Here is a 21,387-nt window from a genome sequence, read left to right as displayed (position 1 = left end):
TCCAGCCCCAGCAGCTACAGCTTTCCCCTGACTGTGTGTGTGTGCAGCAGCTGGGGGAGCGGGGCTTGGCCACAGCCGGAGCCTCCAGCGCTGCCCTGATCCGGGTGGGGTGCGTTGAGTGGGGGCTTCGCTCAGGTGGCCCCTGGGGGGGGGCTGGCCCTGCTCACTCCGCAATTCCTGTCTTTCAGCCGCAATGTAGCTGTGGATCAGAAGGACGAGAACAAGGAAGCCAAGCCTCGGTCGCTGCGTTTTACCTGGAGCATGAAAACCACCAGCTCCATGGATCCCAATGACATGATGAGGGAAATACGAAAGGTCCTGGATGCCAATAACTGTGACTATGAACAAAGAGAGCGTTTCTTGCTTTTCTGTGTCCATGGAGATGGGCACGCGGAAAACCTTGTACAGTGGGAGATGGAGGTGTGTAAACTGCCAAGACTGTCCCTGAACGGAGTTCGCTTTAAGCGGATATCGGGAACATCCATAGCTTTCAAAAACATTGCTTCCAAAATTGCCAATGAGTTAAAGCTGTAACAAGAAAAAATAGTTAAGTTGTAAATTAGTTAGCAATTTAAAGTGTTTTTGAGAATTCCGATGGAAATGTATAGAATAACATTTAGGCAATAACTTCTGCATCCTTCTGAATAGTGATATTAAAAAAAAAAGCTGCTGAGCTGGGAGGGAGAGTTGGACTTTTTTATAAGTGCACTACAGCATTAAAGTTGCCTACTATGTAAAATATTACCCCTTCTGCTTTATTTCCATTGCTCCTAAGTCTTTGACAACAAATTGAAACACAGAATATATTCCTTTAAATATGCCTCCTGTTTGTGTGGATGTGTGAATGTACAGTATGTGTGTATAATATATAAAGTATTATATGTAAACAATTCATTTACAACATCAAGCTGTACCAGTACCTCTTTTTGGGCTGATTTTGGTGCTAAAAATTGAAATGGCCAAGGAGGAAACACTTGAGTTAATATTTAAAATTACTGAAGCGATAACCAGTAAACGCAGGTTTACAGTTCACTGCTGTGTTAAGAAAAAAATGTGTGAAGGGTTTGGATTTATGGTTGTGAACATTATTAGTTCTGTTTTCTAAGTAGATCTCATGAGATGATTAAAAATTCACTTCTACTGAGTAAGTCTTGCATTATATTTTGCCCACCTATTTATTATTTAAGTCTGAATCAAAGTTTAATAATGTAGTTAATTTGTGCATTAATATTTGGGTAAACGCTTCCATTCTTCTGCTTCTGCTAAACTACTAAAACTGTATCTTTGTCCTTTTGGCTTATGAGTATTGATTGCAGCTAAGAACATTTCTCTGTTGTTCCTCTCGGGAATGAGGCAGTGTAAAAGGAGGTGCTGATTGCTGAGTAGTGGTTTTCTTTCAGAGCAGGTTTGCCACGTTAGACTAGGTCAGGCTGATACAAAGCACAAAGGGACTCTCAAACCATGGCCATTCTCGGCCAGGTCCGAGTCCTGCCTCCGTGCGTTCGAGGCCTTGCTGCACATGGGGCCGTGCTGTCCCTCGCCTTCCGGGCACCCTCAGCATTGAAACCCAAAGGTGGGAATCAGACTGGCTACTGATCTCTGGCCGAACGTCCAGCTTGCTGAACTCCAGCCACAGGCAGGAGCAGTTGGAGCTTTTCCTTGCAGCTCTCTTCAGCGTGCTTCCCCGTGGCTCCGGCTGTGCTGCTTTGGATGGCTCTGTGCCAGCGCGTGTCTGGCCGTGCTGCCGAGGGAGTCCCCTGTCCCCTGTCCCTGTGCAGTGTGCAACCTGCCCCGATGAACTCTGGTGGCCAACTAGCTTTCGGTAGGATGTGAAGCTGCTCTGGGATAGCCCCCACTTTTTAACCATCACAGCGGTGAAACAGATTTGATTTTGGAAACTAGAATGAGGAGGTTTCTTCACGCGTTGTTTCCTACCGATACTCGGTTTATTTCATCGAGGACTTGTGTAGATAATATCCTGCATTATCTACTTGACTTTTTGTATTAATGTTTTGTGGTTATATTTCAGTGAAGCACTTACGCATGTACTTAACATGTGCTTTAAACTGGAGCCTAAATTTGCATTTTAAATTTGCAGTGAGCTAATAGTTACTCATAGTACACAGTTCAGATTTGACCCGAGGTGAAAATGCAAAGTCCTTAATATTTTGCAAGTTAGCTCTTGTGATCTGTAGTCTGTGAAGGCAGCAGACTTCCCCTCTCTTTCCCCCTAAGCATTGATATTGATTATGCTAGTTTAAAGGGTAATCATAGTTGTTAAATGTAGTAAATATTCCTGAATTTGCATTTTATTCTCTGTATATTCTGTATCATGCCATGGCTTGAGAACTCTGGGTGCTACCAGAGTTCAGTTGGCTTTCAGTGCTCTGCCCATGCCTGTGCTGCTCAGTATGGGTTTTTTTCCATGAAAACTCCATTTTGTAATAGCAATAAGACATTTCAGGGCAGTCGTTGTACTTTCTCAGGTGAATGGTCACCTATCCTTTCACTCCCTACGTTTTAAGCACTCCTCCAAATGTATTTTTTTCACCTGGCAGTGCACTTTGTTGTCTGAACTGAAAAGGTGTTCTGATAAATTATGTAAATCTGTATTCGATGGAAGTTCCAAAAGGTTTCATATTAAATGTTTTCTGAAATACTCTCTTCCTACTTCACCTGTTAAGTATGTAAGTGTTTCTAAAAAGTGCACCAGTATCATACTTTGGATATTTAAAGTTTGTACTTTGGTATTTTTCTTAAAGTGTTCTCAAAAGGTTCTTTCAGTAAATCTTTATTTGAGGTATTAAAAAGTTCACTTATTATAATCAGAAAATTATTTTTAACAGCTTCCTTCCCAAATGCCTTGTAAAATTACCGAGTTGTGAGAATATTTAGCACCCTGTAGGATTGGTGTTCAAGCCTCTGGGAACTGCCTGGGAAGGAAAGTCCTTTCTTCAGCTCTCCAAACCAAAGATGAACTGCTTTCACAACACAGGCTTTTTACCTGTTCTTATTTCTTGGGAATCTCTGTAGGTTTGCAGGCACCACTGCTGAGGGGACTCTGCAGAACCTCACCTGGTTTTTCTCACCTTAAGGGGCAAGTTTTAAAAATAATCAGAGGTCAGTGTGTGGTGAGGAGGCAGCAGCAGATCTCGGTGTTTTGAGACACATGAAGAGCGACCGAGAAGCGTTTTTATTTCATGGCTTGACTGTGTCCTGGAACATGTGGTCCAAGTGCTGTGTTAGGGGTTGATTGTAATGGGCTCATGGCTGAAGGTTTGCATCACTGAAACCTGTGTCAGCCAGCACCGATGACATCTTTGGATTGCTGGATCTGGCAGAGAAAAATGTATTAAGAGTTTGGGTGGCAGGGTTTCACTTTATTAATAAAAGCATTTAAAGATGCATACATAAAACAATGAACACTGAGCAGGAACAAATTCAGATCCACTTTTTCTTATGCAAACCTTCCCCGTACTTAGGATTTCTGAAACACTTCAGTTTATTTCACCTCTTTACAAGACCTGAGGTCCTTGACCATATTGAGAAGAAGGAGAGAGAGGTAGGCTGGAGGAACAGCTAGTACTGCTGGGCTAAGTGTTTTGCACACTGCTTCTGTTCAAGTTACGGCATCTGGTCCAATCTTTGTGGATTTAAAGATTTCTAGTACAGATTTGGGCAAGGTTTAGCTTTTTGTCTTGCATTACACTGAGGCTTCAAGATCAAATATAGCAAGGTACTGTATCCTATTTTTTTTAAATTACAGAATTCAAGATAATTTAGATTATTTCTAAAAATATGGAATTAATATCTACATGTTTATGTTGCAGAAATGAAGTGCAGGGTTCAGTAGTCCTCCCAGTCATATGGAAAGACTGTGGCATATCTGGAATTTAAATAAGAGCTCTCTTCAATTCAGTTAAAACCTCAGCTAAACATGGACCCGTTGGGTTATTGTGTAGATGCTTTTAATCAGTATTTCCCACAGCTGCTGTGTCACAGACCATGTTGTGGATTGCAATTTAATTAGGCCTGCAGCCAGCCCAGAGAGCTGCTCTCCCTGTGCAGCCCTGGAGCAGCAGTGTGTGCCCAGCCCCCTGGGCTGGAACCTGCTGGCTCACAGTGGTCACTGTCCCCAGGGGCTCAGGTGCCTCCTGGGGGTGGGCAGAGGCCCCTTGAGCCAGTGTCACTCTCTGTATTTCAGGGGGGGACTGGTTGGGTGTTTCTTGCTGTGCTATCCAAGACCACATCTTTTCTTTAGTAACCTAAAGAGTTAAATATTTAGAGAATTTCAGTAGTTGATGGTATTTCTGCCATCTGGGGTGGGGGTGGGGGGGTCATACTAATGTAACATTTTGGTTTCTGATTTGCACTGCAGATGTTTAGGAATAAATACAGTTTTGGAAAGCTGGTACCACTGTGGATTAACATTTAATTTTAAATATGTAGGCTTGTAACTGTCCATGCTATCTCACTTCTGTAAGTTTTCATAGAAAAGCCCTGGAGATTTCCAGTAAAGACAGCCTCATGCTATTACAGGGCACTGGTGCTGCCAATTAAACCCCTGATTTGACATTCTGATGAAGTGGAGTTTTGAAAATTCCACCTTTGACTGGAGTTTTTCCCCTCCAGTAGCCATGAATTATTTCATTGATTTCACCACTGACAATTATTCTATCACTTCAGAGAATAAACTGTTATCCAGCAGGAAGGGACATGAGCTTTGGATAAAACTCCAAACCTAGACAAATGAGTAATTTGTTGGAAGTTCAACTTTTTCATACCCAAGGCCAATCAGAGTCCTGCACTGCAACAGCAGTAAATGCTTAAAGAAAACCAAGAACAAGGGGATGCAGGAATTGCTGCCTCTGTGCATACTCCTGACTTTTGACAAACTTAAGAGCAGAAAAAGGCAAATGGTAAATTTGGATAACTTGATGGTTTTTGTGTTCCTGTTTCTGCCAGTGTCTTTTTAGTGCACTACCAGGTACTGCCTACAAGCAAAAGGGCTGGATAAAATGAGCAAAACCATGGAGGAACAGTCTCTTGACCACTCAGTGCTTCTGAAGTTGAAGTAGTTTGGTATTCGAAATAAAAGAATTTGAAAGAACTGCTCTCTTTTAGCCTTCTAAGAATGCTTTAACCTTTGGTACAAGGCTCTTGTTCCAGCAATAACAGAAAACAGAAGGGTGTCAATACCAACACTATGAATCCTGCAAGTATCTCTGCACAGAAGCCACACTCAGGGCATTAATTGTCGGCTGTTGGGAGTTTACCTTCACCTACGAGTGCCATTAACACCTTGTGGTGGTTGTGACTTAGCAGGTAAGATGTTTATTGCAGGGAAAACAAATGCTTTTTCTTGGTTTTTGCTTATGTGTGTTGAGCTCTTGGAACAGCGTCAGACTCGATGTAAAATCCCTGAGAAGTGGCCATGGTTATGGTTGCTGTGGGAACCACAGCATGGAGTTTCAAGGCACAGATATGTTGCAGTTCTCATTCCATTTATACACTTATGTTATCATTTAACATCCTTAAAAAATTCAGAGCATAAAACCAAAATATTTGTACAGTTCGTGTTTCCTTGTAGTTGCTGATCACATTGAATGTATTAGGTGAATAAAATCAGATAACAAAATAGCTCACCACGAAAATAATTCTGTTAAAACATATGGGGATGCAAAATCAGAAAGTAAAATTCTACTGGCATTTCAATCACATGGTTTTCAGTCATTTGCCTGTCTTGAGGTAAAATCCTGTTTGCTTGGAGGTGCCTCTTACCAAGACCTCAGCAGGAGCACTGCAAACAGCAACAAACAGCAAAGTTTCTGAGCATGGAATAATTTCCTCCCCTGGCTCACACAGTAAAAAGGCACGAAATGAAGTGTTTTCACACGGATGGAGAAACACAGTGATAGGAGCTTGGAGGCATTGTTACAATGGTCCTGTGTCTGTGGTGCCCAGAGGAGCAGGGGCTGGTGGCAGGGGGTACCTGCTGAAATGTCAGGGGTGCCTGGCAGGGAGGGATGGAGGGATGAAGGGATAGAGGGATGGATGGATGGATGGATGGATGGATGGATGGATGGATGGATGCTCGGTCCCTTCTGCACGGCAAGGCAAGCTGCAGAGGGCCGGTGCAGTGTCTGCAGCAGCCACAGGATGTCTCCCAAACGCAGAAACAGCTCTGGTTGGGGTTCTCTTGGAATTTTTTTAGAAAAGAACTCCATGGATCACTCTCTCCTTGCGATTTCACATTGGTTATCGGTGTTGCCATCTGCTTGGACAATTTTCACTTAATTACGGAGGAAAACTGACCACAAGATATTGATGGTAACTGTATTTTTAACTTGAAATGCACCCTAATGATACGTTTATTTTTCCATTAAGTTGTATTGCTTTCTGAGCTGAAGTGTAATTCCAATGGGCTTTACCTTTCCCATGGAAAACCTATAGGGCTACACAGCCCTTTTTCACTTCTTTGTTAAGCCTTGTTCAGTCTCCTTTCCTAGAAAATGACCATGTCAGGCAGCATGCTCTTCTCCTGAGAAGGGTAAAAGTCATATTGAATATTTAAATTCATTTGCTGCTCATTTTATGAGTAAGAACCTTCAGTTTCCTCTTCGGAAATTTAATTACTGAAGTTATTTTGCTGTTTATCCTTCAGTAATCAGTCTAATCAAGGCTGTAAATTGCAGCCAGCCTTTTCTAAAATAATCTGGGATTGCTTGCCATTTATATTCCACAGTATTAGCAACTCTCTAAAGCTTTATGCCTGGCATTTTCCATGCCTGCAGTCTATTTTATTCTTCAAACAAATCATGTCACATGTGCTTCAAGTAGGCAAGAAGTGAAACTTCCTTATTTGCTCAGGAGCTTTTTTCAAATTGCATATTTTGCTCCAGCTTTCACTTATATTGTAATCCAAGTTTTGTTGTTGTGGGATTAATAGTGACTGGTACTAATATTTATCACTGGGGTGTTTGGACTTGGGAGGTGGGAATGGAGAAGCTATTTATTTCAGGCTCCTTGGTGCTTGTTCTGTGAAGGAGTCCTGTGTCTCATCCCCTCCTTCCTGCAGTCCCAGAACCATGGGCTGCTGCTGAGCCCTTTTGTGAGCCTCCCAAGGCAATTCCTGGAGTGTTGGTTGTGGTGAGAGGTCTGCACAGGGTTCACCCCGCTGTGTGTAGCAGAGTTCTGCTGTTGGGAAGTTCTGTTCCTCATCACTGATCTGGGAGCAGCCACCACAGTAACTTTGTTAGGTCAAATATATTTTAGTGGTTTTATCTAACTGACCCCTTGATGAACCTCTTTATCCTTGGCTTTCAAAACTTGCTGCTTACTCCTTATCTCCAGAGACAAGCCTTGGCTCAACCCTTCTGAGCTAAGCCTTGCTTCAAGGGACAGTCCCTTTTTAAGGTCTCCTGTGGTGCCAGAGCTCCACCAGTCTCTACAGACCAGATCTGTGAGTGCTTTTCCAGCTGGAGAAAGAGTACAAGTGCTCTGGGGTCCCTGAAGCATCTCCATGCTGGTCCATGGTGCACAGCATGGCAAGAGCAACGGGATCTCCTCAGTGTTCAGTCACTGAAGTGAATCCAGACCTGCAGGATGGCTTAGCTCAATTAAAGTCAAGGCTGTAATTAATCTAGAATTTAAAGCAGTCCCTGGGATAGGGGAAAGAGACTCATCAGTTCTGGATGCCTTCAGTTCCTGGGTGTTTCCCAGTCTTCTCACTGGGGAATCAACCACCTCACCAGAACGCTCCTTATTGGGTGTATTCTGTAATGCATGGGGCAGAGATGGGCAAGGAGCACATCACCAGAACACCCCAGTGAGGGCTGGGAGGCCTCTGGGTGCTCACGGACAGGGCAGGGCTGTCCTGCTGTTGGGGCTGTCAGGGAGCAGCCTGCTCTCGCTGCAAGGCTGCCACAAGCAGGAGGAAAAGCTTGTCCTGGCCATGTTGCTGTGGGAAACCACATCCATTTTTCTTCCTGGTTGCCCTTCAGCTCCACTTAGACATGGAAATGAAAACTGCAAGGTGAAAAGGGAGACATGATGGGAGCTTACCAGTGACAGAAGAGGAGCTCAGTGAGCACCACTTCAAAGGGCCCCTTGCTGGTGTGGATTTGAGTCTGGAGCTCAGTGCACAGTTTCCCATACTGTCTCACAGTCTGTTGGAACAAACAGCTCTTGGAGTGAAGCTGCAGCCCACAGGAGCTGCATGGAGGGGCTCATTCCTGCTCTGAGCTCTGCTCAGGGCACAAGCAGGGAGTTTTCTCTCCAACCCCTCTGCCTTGCTCACTTGCAGGTGCCACAGCTCCAGGGGGCACAGACTGAGCATACAGAAGCCCAAGCTCTCACACACAGTGTGTGGTTAGATGAGGCTTGTTTCTCTGGGAAACCAGCCCAAAAACTGTGACAGTTCACAGCAGGGACCAGAGCTGCTGGCCAAGAAGCATCTCATTTTTAAAGGTCACTTTTTAGGTCAGAGCTGCACTTGGGGTGAATCCTGATGGAACAGGGGAGAATTCTGCTGGGTGCAAAGGGGAGCTGAGCTCTGGTTTGTGCACCAAACAACTTGGGTAGTTTAAAATATCAAAGATGCTTCTCCAATTTTCTGTCTACTGCTGACATTATGAGCTGGGTCTGCCAGGGTGGGCGTTGCATGATGCAAAATAGTCAGGCAAAAAAATGGTCTTATGTGAGGCTAATTCTGCTGGACAAGTGGGGAATTGTGGAACCACCTTTGCAAAGCAGTAGAAGTAAAGGCAGTGACAAAAGCATTCATCAAGGATAAAAATAAAGCAGAGGGATGAGAGCCAAGGTTTTTAGGGACAGACACATGCTGTTTATTTAACCAGCATCCAGCATTTCTCATTAACTTACTATTACCTCTACCTTACCCTCCCCTTCTGTCCTCCAACAACATATAAGAATAAAGAATGTTTCATCCTTGCCTTTTTTTGTCACTCAGATGATGCCTTTTCCCAGTTTTTTGTCTTGGGAGCAGTAGCATTCCACATTTCATTGCAAAGCTGAGTTTCATTGATCTAGCAGCAGAGTTCAGGGAAGGCAGGGGATGAAAACAAGTCCTAAATTGGGACTGAACCAAAGATAGACATGCTGCTAAAGGAAAAACCAAAAGCCTGGAAGTAAAGCTCTGGATCAGCCTGGTGCTGCATTGAAATTTGTGGTTATGCTGATTGCACCTGTTACACTGGCTATGCTGGAGGATTTTCTGGATGCCGCACAGCCAGGCTGTAGGTGTGGAAGTGCAATGCAGAAGAGGAGGCACCCCCAGTCCTGATGGTGATTAACCAAGGCTGGCATGGCATTCAAGCTGAGAACTAAGCCTCAGTTCTCTTCTCAAAGCGGACTGAACACCCACCTGGCTGCACAGTATCCTCTAGCCTGGCTTCTGGTGCAAGAGGTGTAAAAACAGGTTGCCCATGGAAAAAGTTGCCATCTCCAGTTGTGAATGCCCTGTCTCTGGAACAGTTCAAGGCCAGGTTGGACGAGGCTTTGAGCAGCCTGGTCTAATGGGAGGTGTCCCTGCCCATGGCAGGGGAGGTGGAACCAGATGGTCTTTAAGGTCCCTTCCAACCCAAATCATTCTGTGACTCTGTGAGCAGATTCTTCAGCTCGTAGACCCAATTTGTGCAGCTTGGGAGGACCCAATGAGCTGCTTGTGCTCATTTAGAAATCAGTGCATGTGCAAAGAGTCTGCAGTCTCTAGCAAACCTGGGCTCCCAGACCAGTTCTTCAGCCCATAGCTGCTGGTGCTTGTGGGGTGCTGTACAACTTGCTGTTGAGCCTGAAGGGCACAGAGCCTCCTTTCCTCATGTTTCTGGGGCAGACAGCAAAGGAAATGAGGTGTTAAACCCAGTAGGAGCTAGAACACAGCCCTGCTCAGCCTTGATGCCACCGAGACAAAAAGGGCTGCCAGCAATCCCACTCACCAGCTGCCATGTGGAAAATCCTAGAGTGTGCTGAGATTTAGGGAAAGGTACTAAAATCTGTCTTTGCGGGTGATGGGGGTCCCTAAATAGGCCATGTCCTGATGGAGGAGACTGAGCAGAAATGGAGGCAAATCTAGAGGAGGAAAGGTTGGGGTGATCTAATCTTGGCTTCTATTTTCAAGCAGGTGGAATAGATCTATGGATTTGAAAAAGGAGTAGCAGCAGCTCCTTCCCTTGGCACACTTCTCCCAGGCATTGCTGGAGGATGGGGTCAGTTTTTAGGACAGTCACTTGTTCCTCCTCCCAGTGCTTATGACAGGGACCCACTACCAGTGTGTGATCACAGTGGTCACTCCTTCCTGCAGCAGGGGTCCAGCCTGGCAGTCCTGGGGAGCACCACAAGAAACAAGGCACTGGCACATCCCTCTCTAGGTGTGGTTTTCCACAGAAGAGCACCCTGGTCTGCTGCTGTGTATGACAGAGCTCTGGCTGGAAGGGGTGGTAGCTGACCCAGACAGGGGCGAGCTGGAGGGTGAAGGACAAAACTCTGCCTGATGATAGCAAGAAGTGTCTTCCTGTCTCAGCTGCTTTCATTTCTCTGTTCTGGTCTGAATATACACTGGGTTGAGGCCAGGACACTTCTGAGCTCTGGTTTCTTGTCTAGTTGTTAAACCAACTTCTTCTTTGGCTGGCTGGATGCTTTTCTGCTGCCCTTCCACAATGCCAAGACTGGTGCAAGTGTGAAAGAGGAAGGGAAGGTCCTGCTCTCTCACACAGAGGGAGTGGTGCAGCTTGTACAAGTGTCTGTCACAAGGCAGGAAGAGTAGGAGTCAGACTTTCCCAAGGCTCAAGTTAGATCTCTGTCTGGCCTCCGTGCTGACGTGTAGGACAACAAAAGCATTCTGCTGGTAGATGTAAGTGGAGTAGTTTGAGAAGGTCCCAAATTTTCTTCTCGGCAAAGTGAGATGATACATCTTCACAATTTCCTGAAATTTTCTCTCCTGGAGAAGGGATTCACAAGGAGGACCTTCAAGTTTGTTTTATAGTCATAAGACTCAGCAAAGAACTAGGAGGAAGCACAATACCACAGCCCTGTGGTTATTTGTCCGGCGTTCAAACTGCTGCTGTTCTTCCTGGAGGTCATAAATATTCAGTCAGCTCCAAGGGTCAGCCAGTGATGTCTCTGGGGAGCCAGAAAGTGCCTCAGATCTGCACTGTACAGAGCTGGTGTCTGTTTGAAGCTGCTGAAAAGGACCGTGCATCTCATGGACAGCCCTGGCTGTGGCTGAAGCGTGGCTGCCTGTGTCAGCTGGACCTGGGGTATCCTGTGCATGTCCCAGGGAGGGAGCTGGGGGACCCATGCTGAAGTCTCCCTGGATGGATAACTGTTGACTACCTCACTTCCACTGCTGAAGGAAGCAGCAAACTGTTTTGTGAATCTCTTAGCCTGCAGTGATCCATAAAAATCTCTAGCACAGGCACCTTTCTCCTTTGGCAAAGAAGAAAAGAAGCCACCTCTGGTTTGGTGCTAGCCAGGAGCATCACTCCTTCCCCTCCTGCCCCATCCTGAGCTGTTCCTGAACTGGCTGCCAGAACTCTGACCCTCCTGCCATGGCCACAGCCATGGTCCTGCTCTCCTGGGCAGCTCCTCCCTACCTGTGACATGCTGCAGACATTGTCCCTGGAGAATACAAAGGAAGGAGCACTTGTCACCAGGAAAGACAGGTCTTTCAGACATCTTTTGAAGCCTCACAGCCCTGGGAGTGGGCAGGGCTGAAATAATTTGTTCCTGGAGCCAGAAGTCTGGAGGAAAAACAGTTATGGAAATAATAACAACAGTGACAATCAGAATAGGTGGGATCGAGCTCAACACAAAGACAATGTGCTGGCTGAAGCAGGCATCTGTTTCTGTGGAAAAAGTCATCTGCTCCTGTGATGAGCCTGCACCCCTCCCTGCCTTTGGGGAGCTGGCAGGAGGAGGAGGCAGGAGGGATGGAGGTGGCTGAGTGCGCTGCTGGCCAGACCCGGCTGTGCCTGAACTAAAGGCAAAGTTTGATGCCTTGGTGTGTGAGTAGGAAAAAGCAAGGGAGCTCTTTGCCCCTTTCACTGCTCCTGGAAAGCATCAGCTATAGCTTTTGTGAACCTCTGAGCCAAACTACACCTCAGTGAGGTGAAACATCAGCAGAAATCCTAATGCTTTGCAGGACACATGGTGTCAGGTTTGGCCCCACTCAGCTTGGTGGACTCTGAGGTGACAGTAGGGACCATTTGTAGTTTAAAACAGGTCAGTCACAAATTGCAGTAACTCATGGTGGCCTCAGGTGTGTGGCCTGCAGGTGAACGTCTGGAAATAGAACTTCAAAGGCAAGCGGAATCCTGTCCACAGCCTGCTGCTGTGGGGTGAGCCTGGGCTGAAAGCAGCGAAATTGGAGGTCAGGAAACCCTGGTCAAATGAAGGACTGTGCCCTTCCTGCTGGCACTGTTTGATCACGGCCCGTGGTGCAGGCAGCTTTCCCCTGCACAGCCCAGTGTCCCTGAGCCCAGCCCAAATCCAGCCAGGTGCTGGGGCTCCTGGTGCAGTGCTGTGACCCCTCAATGTACACTGTGTCTGTGGGTGCTCACCCGACCTGTCACACCCATGGTGGAGCTTGTCCTGCCGGACCTCAGGGGGCCATGTCCCTCTCCTGACACGTGGTCTTGTCGCCTGCAGAGTGACATCCAGGCTCACAGATCATCCCTCAGAGCTGCAGGTCTCGCAATCCCACACCAGTGTGGGTCTGTCCCAGAGCAGGGCAGGGGGTGCTGCCCCGCACAAGCAGTGGGAAGGGGGCTCAGCACCCTTGGCTGTAGCAGCAGCACCCGGCCTGTTTGACCTGACGTCCTAATGACACTTGCCAAGGATTTCTACTGGGCTGCAGCTTCCAGCCTGCGTGAGCAGCAGCCCAGCTGGAGATTAAACAATGTCCTTTAATAGGAACAGGCAGGCTCCCGCTTCCAGCGCAGCGAGCGGGGAGCGCTCCGCAGCAGCGCCGGGGCCGCGGCCGGACTGGGATGCCCTGATTTGGAAGTCTCTTGCTCGACCCAGCTGCTCGAAATGCGGCTGCTTCCTACGCAGAGGCCAAGGGAGGTTTTTTTTATTTAGAGGATGCTTGGCCTGCTCAGTGTAGAGGGGAAGTCGAAAGACACCAGCTCTGCTCCTGGGCTCCGCCGGCTGTGACTTTGACCTAGAGCAGACCCAGGAGCCGCCCCTGCCCCGCCAGAGCCTCCCGGCCGGCGGGGCCGGGGTTTGCCGGTGCTGCCATTTATGGGGCTCCCCCACCGTCCCGATTAGATAATGCTCTCCCTCCTGTGCCCGGCACTGCCCTGCTCCTCCCCGGGAAGGGGCTGACGAACGCTCCTCTGCGTACACGGGAGCTGCCTTTAAAAATAACCGGAGAAAACAGCCGAGCGGGTGGGCATCGCTCCTGTTTCCATGGGAGCACAGCCTGCCCCGGCAGCTCAGCTCTGGCCTTGGCTTCTGACCCCGCTCTCAGCCCGCAAGGTTTCTCCCCAGCTTTTCCCTGCTTTTACCCCCTTTCCTTCTTGGGGGTCCCCCCCTTGCTGTGGCCCCTGCTCTCTGCAACCTCTCCCACTCTCTCCAAGCCCTCTGAGCCCTCCTGGGGCAGCAAAGTCCAATCCTGCCACCACCAGCACCCCAAGGTATGGAGCACAAAGGGTCCCACCCCCAAAATGGGCACAGCTTGGAGGATAAAGCCCAGTGTCTGAACCAGCGAGGCTGGGGGCTGCAGACACATCTGGGGTTCAGGCACATCTCTAGTAGGGCGATACTGCTGCCAGCACCTGGGTTAGCACAGGGATTTGTCCTGAGCTGGGTTGCAGGATGGGGCCCCCTTCGATGCTCTCCTCATGCTGGTGGGAGGAGAGCATGAGGGAGGGACCAAGGTGTCCAGCTGCGAGTAGACCACACAGCTTTTCACCTTTGATAGCATGCTTTTTACAGTTTTTTCCATTCCCAAGAGAAATCCTGCAGGAATTTTCTATTTCTGCAGGAAAGGCAGCAGGGAGAGGAAAAGTTGATCTCTCTCGAGACCTTTGTACTTTATTTTTACTTTCGTTGTTGTTTTTATTTTAATCTTGAGGAAGGAACAGACCAAAAGGGGCATAAACAAAATCCAGCTAGTTGGGACAAAAATACTTGGTTGAAATCCTTGCCCAGCACTGTGGGTGAGTTTGTACATGAGAGAGACACTCAACTAAAGGAGGATTCTGCATGTCAAACCAGGAGTTTTTATCTTTTCTCTATGTTCCATCTGGAGAAGAAGAAGAGTGACCAGGTTAACCTTCACCTCTGAAGAGGGTGAGCAGCACAGCAGAGGATCATATCCAAGAGCCACCTTTGTCACCCTGTCCCCAGCCTCAGCAAAGCAGAGGATCATGTCCAAGAGCCACCTTTGTCACCCTGTCCCCAGCCTCAGCAAAGCAGCTTCCTTCCTGCTGTGAGATGGGGCTAAGACACTCTCCAAGGGCTGGTTAAAAGCCTGAATGATGCTTTGCTAAATGCAACATTACAGAAGCACAAAGTACTGTTAGCACTAAGCCTGGCATAAGCTGAAGGAGCAATCTTGTTTTGTTTTCCAAAACAGACTTTGGGATTTCCTTCACTTGGGTCAGCACCTGGGGCTGTGTCAGGAGGCTCTTCTAGTTTGAGAGAAAATGCTGTCAAGCTTTCATCTGCATCTAAAGCATGCTTCATGCAGAGTATAGTGCCATTACTTTAAACAAATATATACATCTCTAATTTCCTTGTGTTACTTGCCAAAGATCCCAGTCTTGTCAATAGTCTCTCACCACAGGTTACCCTTTCTGAGAGGTTCATTTCCAAGTCCCAAAACCTCTCCCACAACAGTTCATTTGGAAACTGGAGCCCCTTGGCCATGGCCACTGTGCCCTGTGTGAGCCTGGACTGGCCACCTCTGCCAGCACTCTGGGGCTTTCTCAGTGGGGTGGCAGGACAAGACAGAACATGTTGAGAAATAGCGAGGAGAGAATTATGCCAAGAGAATTATGCCAAGTTCAAAGATTAGTGGTTGGCTTATTAGGTTTTCCCCTAAGCTCAGTATTAAGTAATTCTAAATGACCCACACAGAAGTCAGAAGGGAGGATTAATAAAGTTTAATGGTGGAGGTTTGTGTTTGGAAGTGTCATGGGACTAAAAGTGCTGGCCAACAACAAAGTGTTTCCCCCCTTGCTGGTAGATGTTTCTTAGTACCTTTAAAATTGTTTTACCTCACTTGCTAGTTTTCTGAGTCTTTTTAATACATGTCCCCATGCCAATTCAGCCTCAAATAGCTCTTGGGTTTATAAATGCATTTCATTGGTTTTCTGTATCTTTTTGATGCATTTATTCCAAATCCTTTTAGGTAATCTTATCTCTGGCTTTGGTGGTCCCTGCCCAGGGCTGGCTTTAACTGGAAGTGAATAAACTGAGCTGAAAGACAAGTCAGGTGAGCACTCAAACAACTCCTGTAGAAGATGATGGCTCTCCAGGGAAGTTGCTCTTGGTGGAGGCTTCAGTCTTGAAGTAGTATGAAAATAATCTCCATGTGGCCATGTCAGTTGTACAGATACCCCAGGAAAGTCCAGGCTGATGGAGACCATATACCAACCACAAAAACATGTCATTGCTGGGTTTGACACTGATTCATATAAAAGTATTTGGAAAAGATACACTGGCCATCTGCCTCCTTAGCTGACCCACTGCTTGGTGCAATTTCTCATAAATACTGTTACAGGGACAATCCTTTATTCCTTGTGAGGAAAAACAAAATACAGCTTCCATCTGCTTTTAAAGCTGCATCTTACACCACATGCAAGGGTCTTCCCAGACACAGGTTCTGGGGTGTCATGCCCAAGCAGCAGGGCCACCTGAGTCCAAGGCATTTCCAGGGAGCAGGAGGGGGCTGCAGGGAGGGGTGCTCTGCCCCTGCAAACATCCTGGTACCCCCAGGAGAGGAGAGGAACACGATCTCTTTCTGACAGTAGTGGGTAGCAGCTGAGGGCTGCATCCCAAAACATGCAGTCCTGCTGCTTGTGTGAGGACACAAGTGACCACTAGCATGAAATGCTGCCAAGCATCTGTGACTGCCAGCAGGGAGAGAGGCTGGATGCTCCATGGATGCAGCCAGACCAATGATTCCCAGTGGGACTGGGGCCTGGTTCTGTCCAAAATTTAGGTTACTGCCAGGAAGTGATGCACATGAGCCAGGGCAGAGTCCCGTGCTGCCACAGGGCCCCTTCCCCACTGACACACTCAGGATCAGCCCCATGTGCCAGGGGTGCTGCCCTGCTGCAGCAAGGGACAGGTCAGGCAGAGATGCACTGTCTCCATGCCACGCTGAGGTTGTCCTCAGCACCCTGTTTCAACTCAGCAGTGACCCAGGCTGCTGCCTGCAATCTGAGGCAGGCAGCTCCCCCCACGCTAAGCTGCAAGGTCTCTGTCCTGCTGACAAGTCTGTGCAAAGCACAGGGTTCATTGCAAAAAAAAAAAAAAAAAAAAACAAAAAAAAAAAAAAAAAAAACCAAACACCCAAAAAAACCCACACAGAACAAGAAGAAGGCCAAACCACCAAGTAACAGAAAACACACAGCCTGGGGCTCTGGGCTGGCCAGTCCCTGCTTGCTTATTCAGCCTTGTGCCCAGGTGATCCCTGCCCCCCTTCACAGCACCCCAGGGAATGCGGGGGAGCAAGTGCAGCAGTAAATGGGCAGTGGGCAGCTCAGCTGCTGCCCAAGGTGGATGCTGCTCGGTGTGAGCAAGGTGTGATTCCCAGCAGCTGCTGCTTTAGGTGCCTCTCACACAGCCCTGCCCAGGGCTGGCTGGAGCAGCCCTGCTGATGATCATCCACCTGGCTCTCTTCCACTTAATGCAGGCAGGAGGTGGCTTGCAGTGAGAAACAGTCTGTACTGTCACCACTGGCTGGGGGCTCTGGCCAGGACTTTTGGGGCTGTGGGGAGATGTATCCATCCTCAGCACTTAACTCCTGCTGCTGGGATAGGGCTTCAAAAAGAGTTGGGAAGTGGGAAGCATGAACACTGTGGGATGCTGTGAGCACTACCGTGGGCTGGGGATCAGCCACGGGCAGATCTAGGAGGTGCCCAAGCACCTGGTGGGCACAGAGGCTGAGCACTGGGGCAGCTGAGCACACTGCAGCCCCTGCACACCTGACCTTGCATTCCCTCCTCAGCTCTCCTCAGCCTCCAGGACAGCTGTAAGAAACCCTCAAGCCTCTCCTGAAGCTCTCAGCAGCTTGAAACAACTGAGCTGTTTGATTTCTCCTGGCCCTTCCCACCCTTTAGGCAAGTGCAAAGTTTGAGGGCCCCACTAGCCATCCCTTGGTGGGAACAGGGAGCACCCTGTGCCACCCACCAGATGGAGGAGGGGAAAGGGCACTGACAGGGGCAAAGGGGGGACATGCCAGAGTCAGAAGGAAGGAGGTAGGTACCCATTCCAACCACGAGGGAAAGAGCATCCTCAAGATGCTCAATGCCATTTTCCCTTAAAATAATGGCTTATTTAAAAAAAAAAAAAAAAAAAAAAAAAGCCAGCCATGACTCTCCCATGGAAAGGAGCTGAAACTCTGGGGCCATCCATTGCAATCCCCTTGTCATGCATATTCCCACAAGTATTTCTGGAGCCATTTCTCCCCAGACAAGTTCCAGCTTGGAGGCTGTTACAGCAACAATCCAAGACAAAGCCATCTCCATGTCCTCTGCTGAGCCCAGAGTGCTTCCAGGGCCCTCCTGTGTCCATTCCCCCTGGAGACCTCTCCTCTCCTGCCCACCTGGACATGTTCAGTCACCGGCTCCAGCACGGCCCCTGGATCGGCAGTGCCAGCCCGGCACGGCTGTGCCAGCTCCCGGTAATGGCAGGCACCCTGTGCCCGGCAGCCTGGGAACGCTGGCAGCCCCAGCAGGGATTAGTGATGATTCAGGGGATTTCACCACAGCCTGCAGGGAGACTGGCCAGTTTCTGTGGGCAAACTGCAAGGCCTCCGTGAAACACCAGGCTCCCTGCCCGAAATGGCTTCACCAGCCGTGCCCCAAAGCCACCTCGTTTGCACCTCACTGCCTCCAGCCCATCCCTGGCCAGCTGGGACAGCGCAGCAGGAGAAGTCACCTCTGTGCCAAAGACAGTGCCCAACCTCCATCAGCTCCCATGGCCAGAGCTGGCACTAGAGCAGAACCCTCCAGCTTTGCTGCAGTTTGGATGTGCAGCAGCATTTGAACTGCAGACAGACACTATTCACACCCCAGCAAACCTGTCCTTGGTGTACGTGCTCACTGCTCTGCTGGACCAGGCATGGGGTTTCAGGTGAGTTAATTCAGTAATTTCCAGTCTCACTCTTTCTCAGTTAATCCAGGAAAGCTTTGCTGTGCTTGAGCGCTACCATCAAACACCATCACAATAAGGCAGTGCAAATACATAAGCTGACACTTCCAAGGTCTTCCAGGTTATTCTTAGTTTCACTTGCTGGTCATCAATAATGGAGGTGGAAAAAGCAACCAGACTGCAGCTGTCAGCCAAACCCACCTGCACGAAACACAGGGAAAAGCTGAGATCTTTGCAAAGATCTGGAGCTTGCATGTATTTGGTAAATTAAACTTCAGTTTTAGTTTTATTCTGAAATTGCATTGAAGAAAGCTCAGGGCTGCCCATTCTTGTATATTTTTAGGTGAACTTTTCACATTCATTAAAAACTTCAACATTAACATTTTTCTACCCATTTTCCTGGGTGTTGAGCATGAGGCATTTTGCCCTTTCAAAAGTTTAATTCATATATATATAAAATGGTTTCTCAGAATCTTACTCACCAGCTGAAGGAGAAAAACAAAAATCTTTCGTAGGTTTGGATGCATCTGAGTTTATTTTTACCTCTGTCTGATACTGCAGAATTTCCATGTTAATTGTCAATCCCAGGCTGCGCTCACGCTGCCAATTTGAACACTAGACTCACACTGTGGGTGTAGCAGGTACTACTCCTCACCTGGCACACTCAGCCTGGCTCTGTGCAGCATTTGGACCAAAAACACCCACACACATGGTGTTTCAAAAGGTGTTTTCAAAAGCCCAGTGGTTCAGTACTGACACCTCGGGCAGCCCTCACCTCTGCCAGTGGCTCGTGGCCAGTGAGGTGCTCGGGGGCTGGGAGTCCAGGGCAGGTGGCCCATATGGGCCTTGAACAGCAGCTGGTCTGGGGTTTGTGTGATTTCTGTGTAAGAAAATAAATCTAACGTGTTATAACCAGGGGAAGAGGGTCAAGCAATGCAAGAGGCCCCATTGTGATTAGCTTCTCATCTTGTGCTGTGGGGTGTTCTCCATTGCTGGGCTGGGCTCCCATCCACTGCAGACAAAAAAAGCCCAGCAAAGCCCTATGATGGTGGGGAAGTGTCCTGCCCCACTCAGGGAGAGCTGGAGAAAATGCCACCCAAGCTATTTCCAGCTTTGTAAATATGTTTTATTTAGGAGGAGGGAAGGCAGACTAGCCAGAGGAATGTGGAGCAGCCAAAGGAGCCTGCTGGCCTGCTGCTTCCCCAGGGGAAAAGCAAAGCAAACAGGAGATGAAAAGCCTGTGATGCCATCTCCATCCTCAGAAGAGTGCCTTGCCTACCACACTACCACATTTTTTGTGTGTGGGTGGGTGGGTGGAGAAAAGAACAAAGATCACTCAAAGTCTTCTGCTGAAGTTATTCCATGTTGCGTAAAAATATGGTAATGTTCATCTGAGGACAGGCTGGAGCCTAAACCTTCCCAGGTGAGTGCTGGAGACATTAGGCAATAGCACCTTCCTTTTCCTTCTTGGCCTAGCAATGGATGCTGAGCAAAATGGAAAGCTGGAAGAAAGCATTGCCCTGCCCTAGGCTGTGGTTGGAGCTGAGCAAGAATCCTCTGCGGAGAGCCGGACTGGAGCAGGAGCCTCCTGTGCCCCAGGCAGAGCACTCACCAGGCATCCAGCAGGTAAAACCTCCTTGCTCCATCCCTCATTTTGTGAGAGAGGAGGCACACGATTTGGCCACCTTGTCCCAGGAAGCAGGAGCCTCCCTGGAGCAGCTGGAGCTGCTCGGGAAGCAGCCGTGCTGTCCCCTGGCCTGGCCAGAGGCACAAGGGAGCGTGCGGGGAGCTTGACCGCTTCGTTGAGGGCTGGGAGCCTCCCACGCCAGGGCCGGTGCTGTGGTGCTGAGTCCACAACAGGGTGAGACACCATGAATCATTTTCCAGTAGATAGCACAGAAGTGGGAGAAGGAGCATTTATGCTGCCAGTGAGTGTAACACGAGAGGCAAATGGTTTCCCAAACAGATTCGTTTCTTGAGCAAGGACCTTGGGGTGTCCAGAGGCAAGGCTTGGCACCACACCAGCCAGGGCTGGCAGCTGCTCCCTGAGGGAAGCAGAAACAGTTAGGAGGAAAATGTAATGACAAACAGAAATTTCTCTTTAGAACATTATAAAAGTGGTGCATGTCTCACAGCATCCATGGGACAACATGCCAGCCTGTAGGAGCAGGGACAGTGAAACAGGACAACACAAGGGGCTGCCTCACAGCAGCGGGATGACAGCAACCATCCCTACTCCCCAGTCTATGGGGGAGAAAAGCTCAGCTGAAATGTCACAGGAAAGCCCAAAGATGGCCCAAAAGGCTCCTGGCCCCGCTCCTCCCCCAACCCACACCCCCAGCACTGCTGGGACCAACAGAGCAGTCCCCGCTCCAGGCCTGGTGAGGACACTGCCATCACCATGGGTGTGATGAGAGCAGGAGCCACACAGCTCCTTTCCAAAAGCTGTGGGACACAGGTGGTTAATGCAGGCTCCCTGGATAAAGCACAGCACTGACCAATAAATAACCTTCCTCTCCTCTCCTGTCCCAGGGCAGACTGCCAGCACCTGGCACCATTCTGAGTGCCCAGAGCACATGCAAGTGGCTGCTCCATACCATCCATGATGGGCACCCAGGGAACAAGGGTCAGTAATGCCAAAGACCAAACCAAAGCTTTTAAGGCGAGAGGGCAGGAGCTTTAATCTCTTTCTTCATCAGAGGTTTTTAGAAAGTCCCACCTGGGGTTGGTCACACTATCCACCTTTTGCCAGGACACATTCTTTCTCTGAAATATTTGCAATTGCTTTGTACAAGCTGAAACAAAAGCACGGTCGCATGGCAGCAACACGAGGGAACACAGCAAAGGTAGTGCGTGGGAAAGAAAACCAATTAAAAAGAAGTATTTTCTAGTTGGATGCAGGCATTAAAGACTGGCTTGCTGCTTTGAGCACAATTGTTTAGCCAGCTACAGGTGCTGTCTCAGACTGCAGAGACTCAGGGGCTGAAAGCAGACAAATATAACAGCTCAGTTGGGTTAAGAACATAGGAGAAACAAGATGCA

The 21,387-nt window shown here is 48.5% G+C and overlaps 1 protein-coding gene across 15 annotated transcripts in view; it reads left to right on the top strand.

Annotated features, from left to right (window-relative positions):
• Positions 1–5,640, top strand: part of MARK3 (microtubule affinity regulating kinase 3) — a 65,535-nt gene extending 59,895 nt beyond the window's left edge. For all 15 annotated transcript variants that reach the window (XM_053944477.1, XM_053944475.1, XM_053944471.1 and 12 more), the window contains one exon: positions 189–5,640. In XM_053944477.1, the coding sequence (XP_053800452.1) occupies positions 189–534 (346 nt within the window). In that variant the 3' untranslated portion in view covers positions 535–5,640. The remainder of the gene's footprint in view (positions 1–188) is intronic.
• Positions 5,641–21,387: the final 15,747 nt, after the last annotated feature.

The sequence above is a fragment of the Vidua chalybeata genome, chromosome 6, assembly GCF_026979565.1.
Source record: "Vidua chalybeata isolate OUT-0048 chromosome 6, bVidCha1 merged haplotype, whole genome shotgun sequence".
Lineage (NCBI taxonomy): Eukaryota > Metazoa > Chordata > Aves > Passeriformes > Viduidae > Vidua > Vidua chalybeata.
Note: the sequence above shows the minus strand (reverse complement) of the source record. Positions and strands in the feature narration are given on the sequence as shown.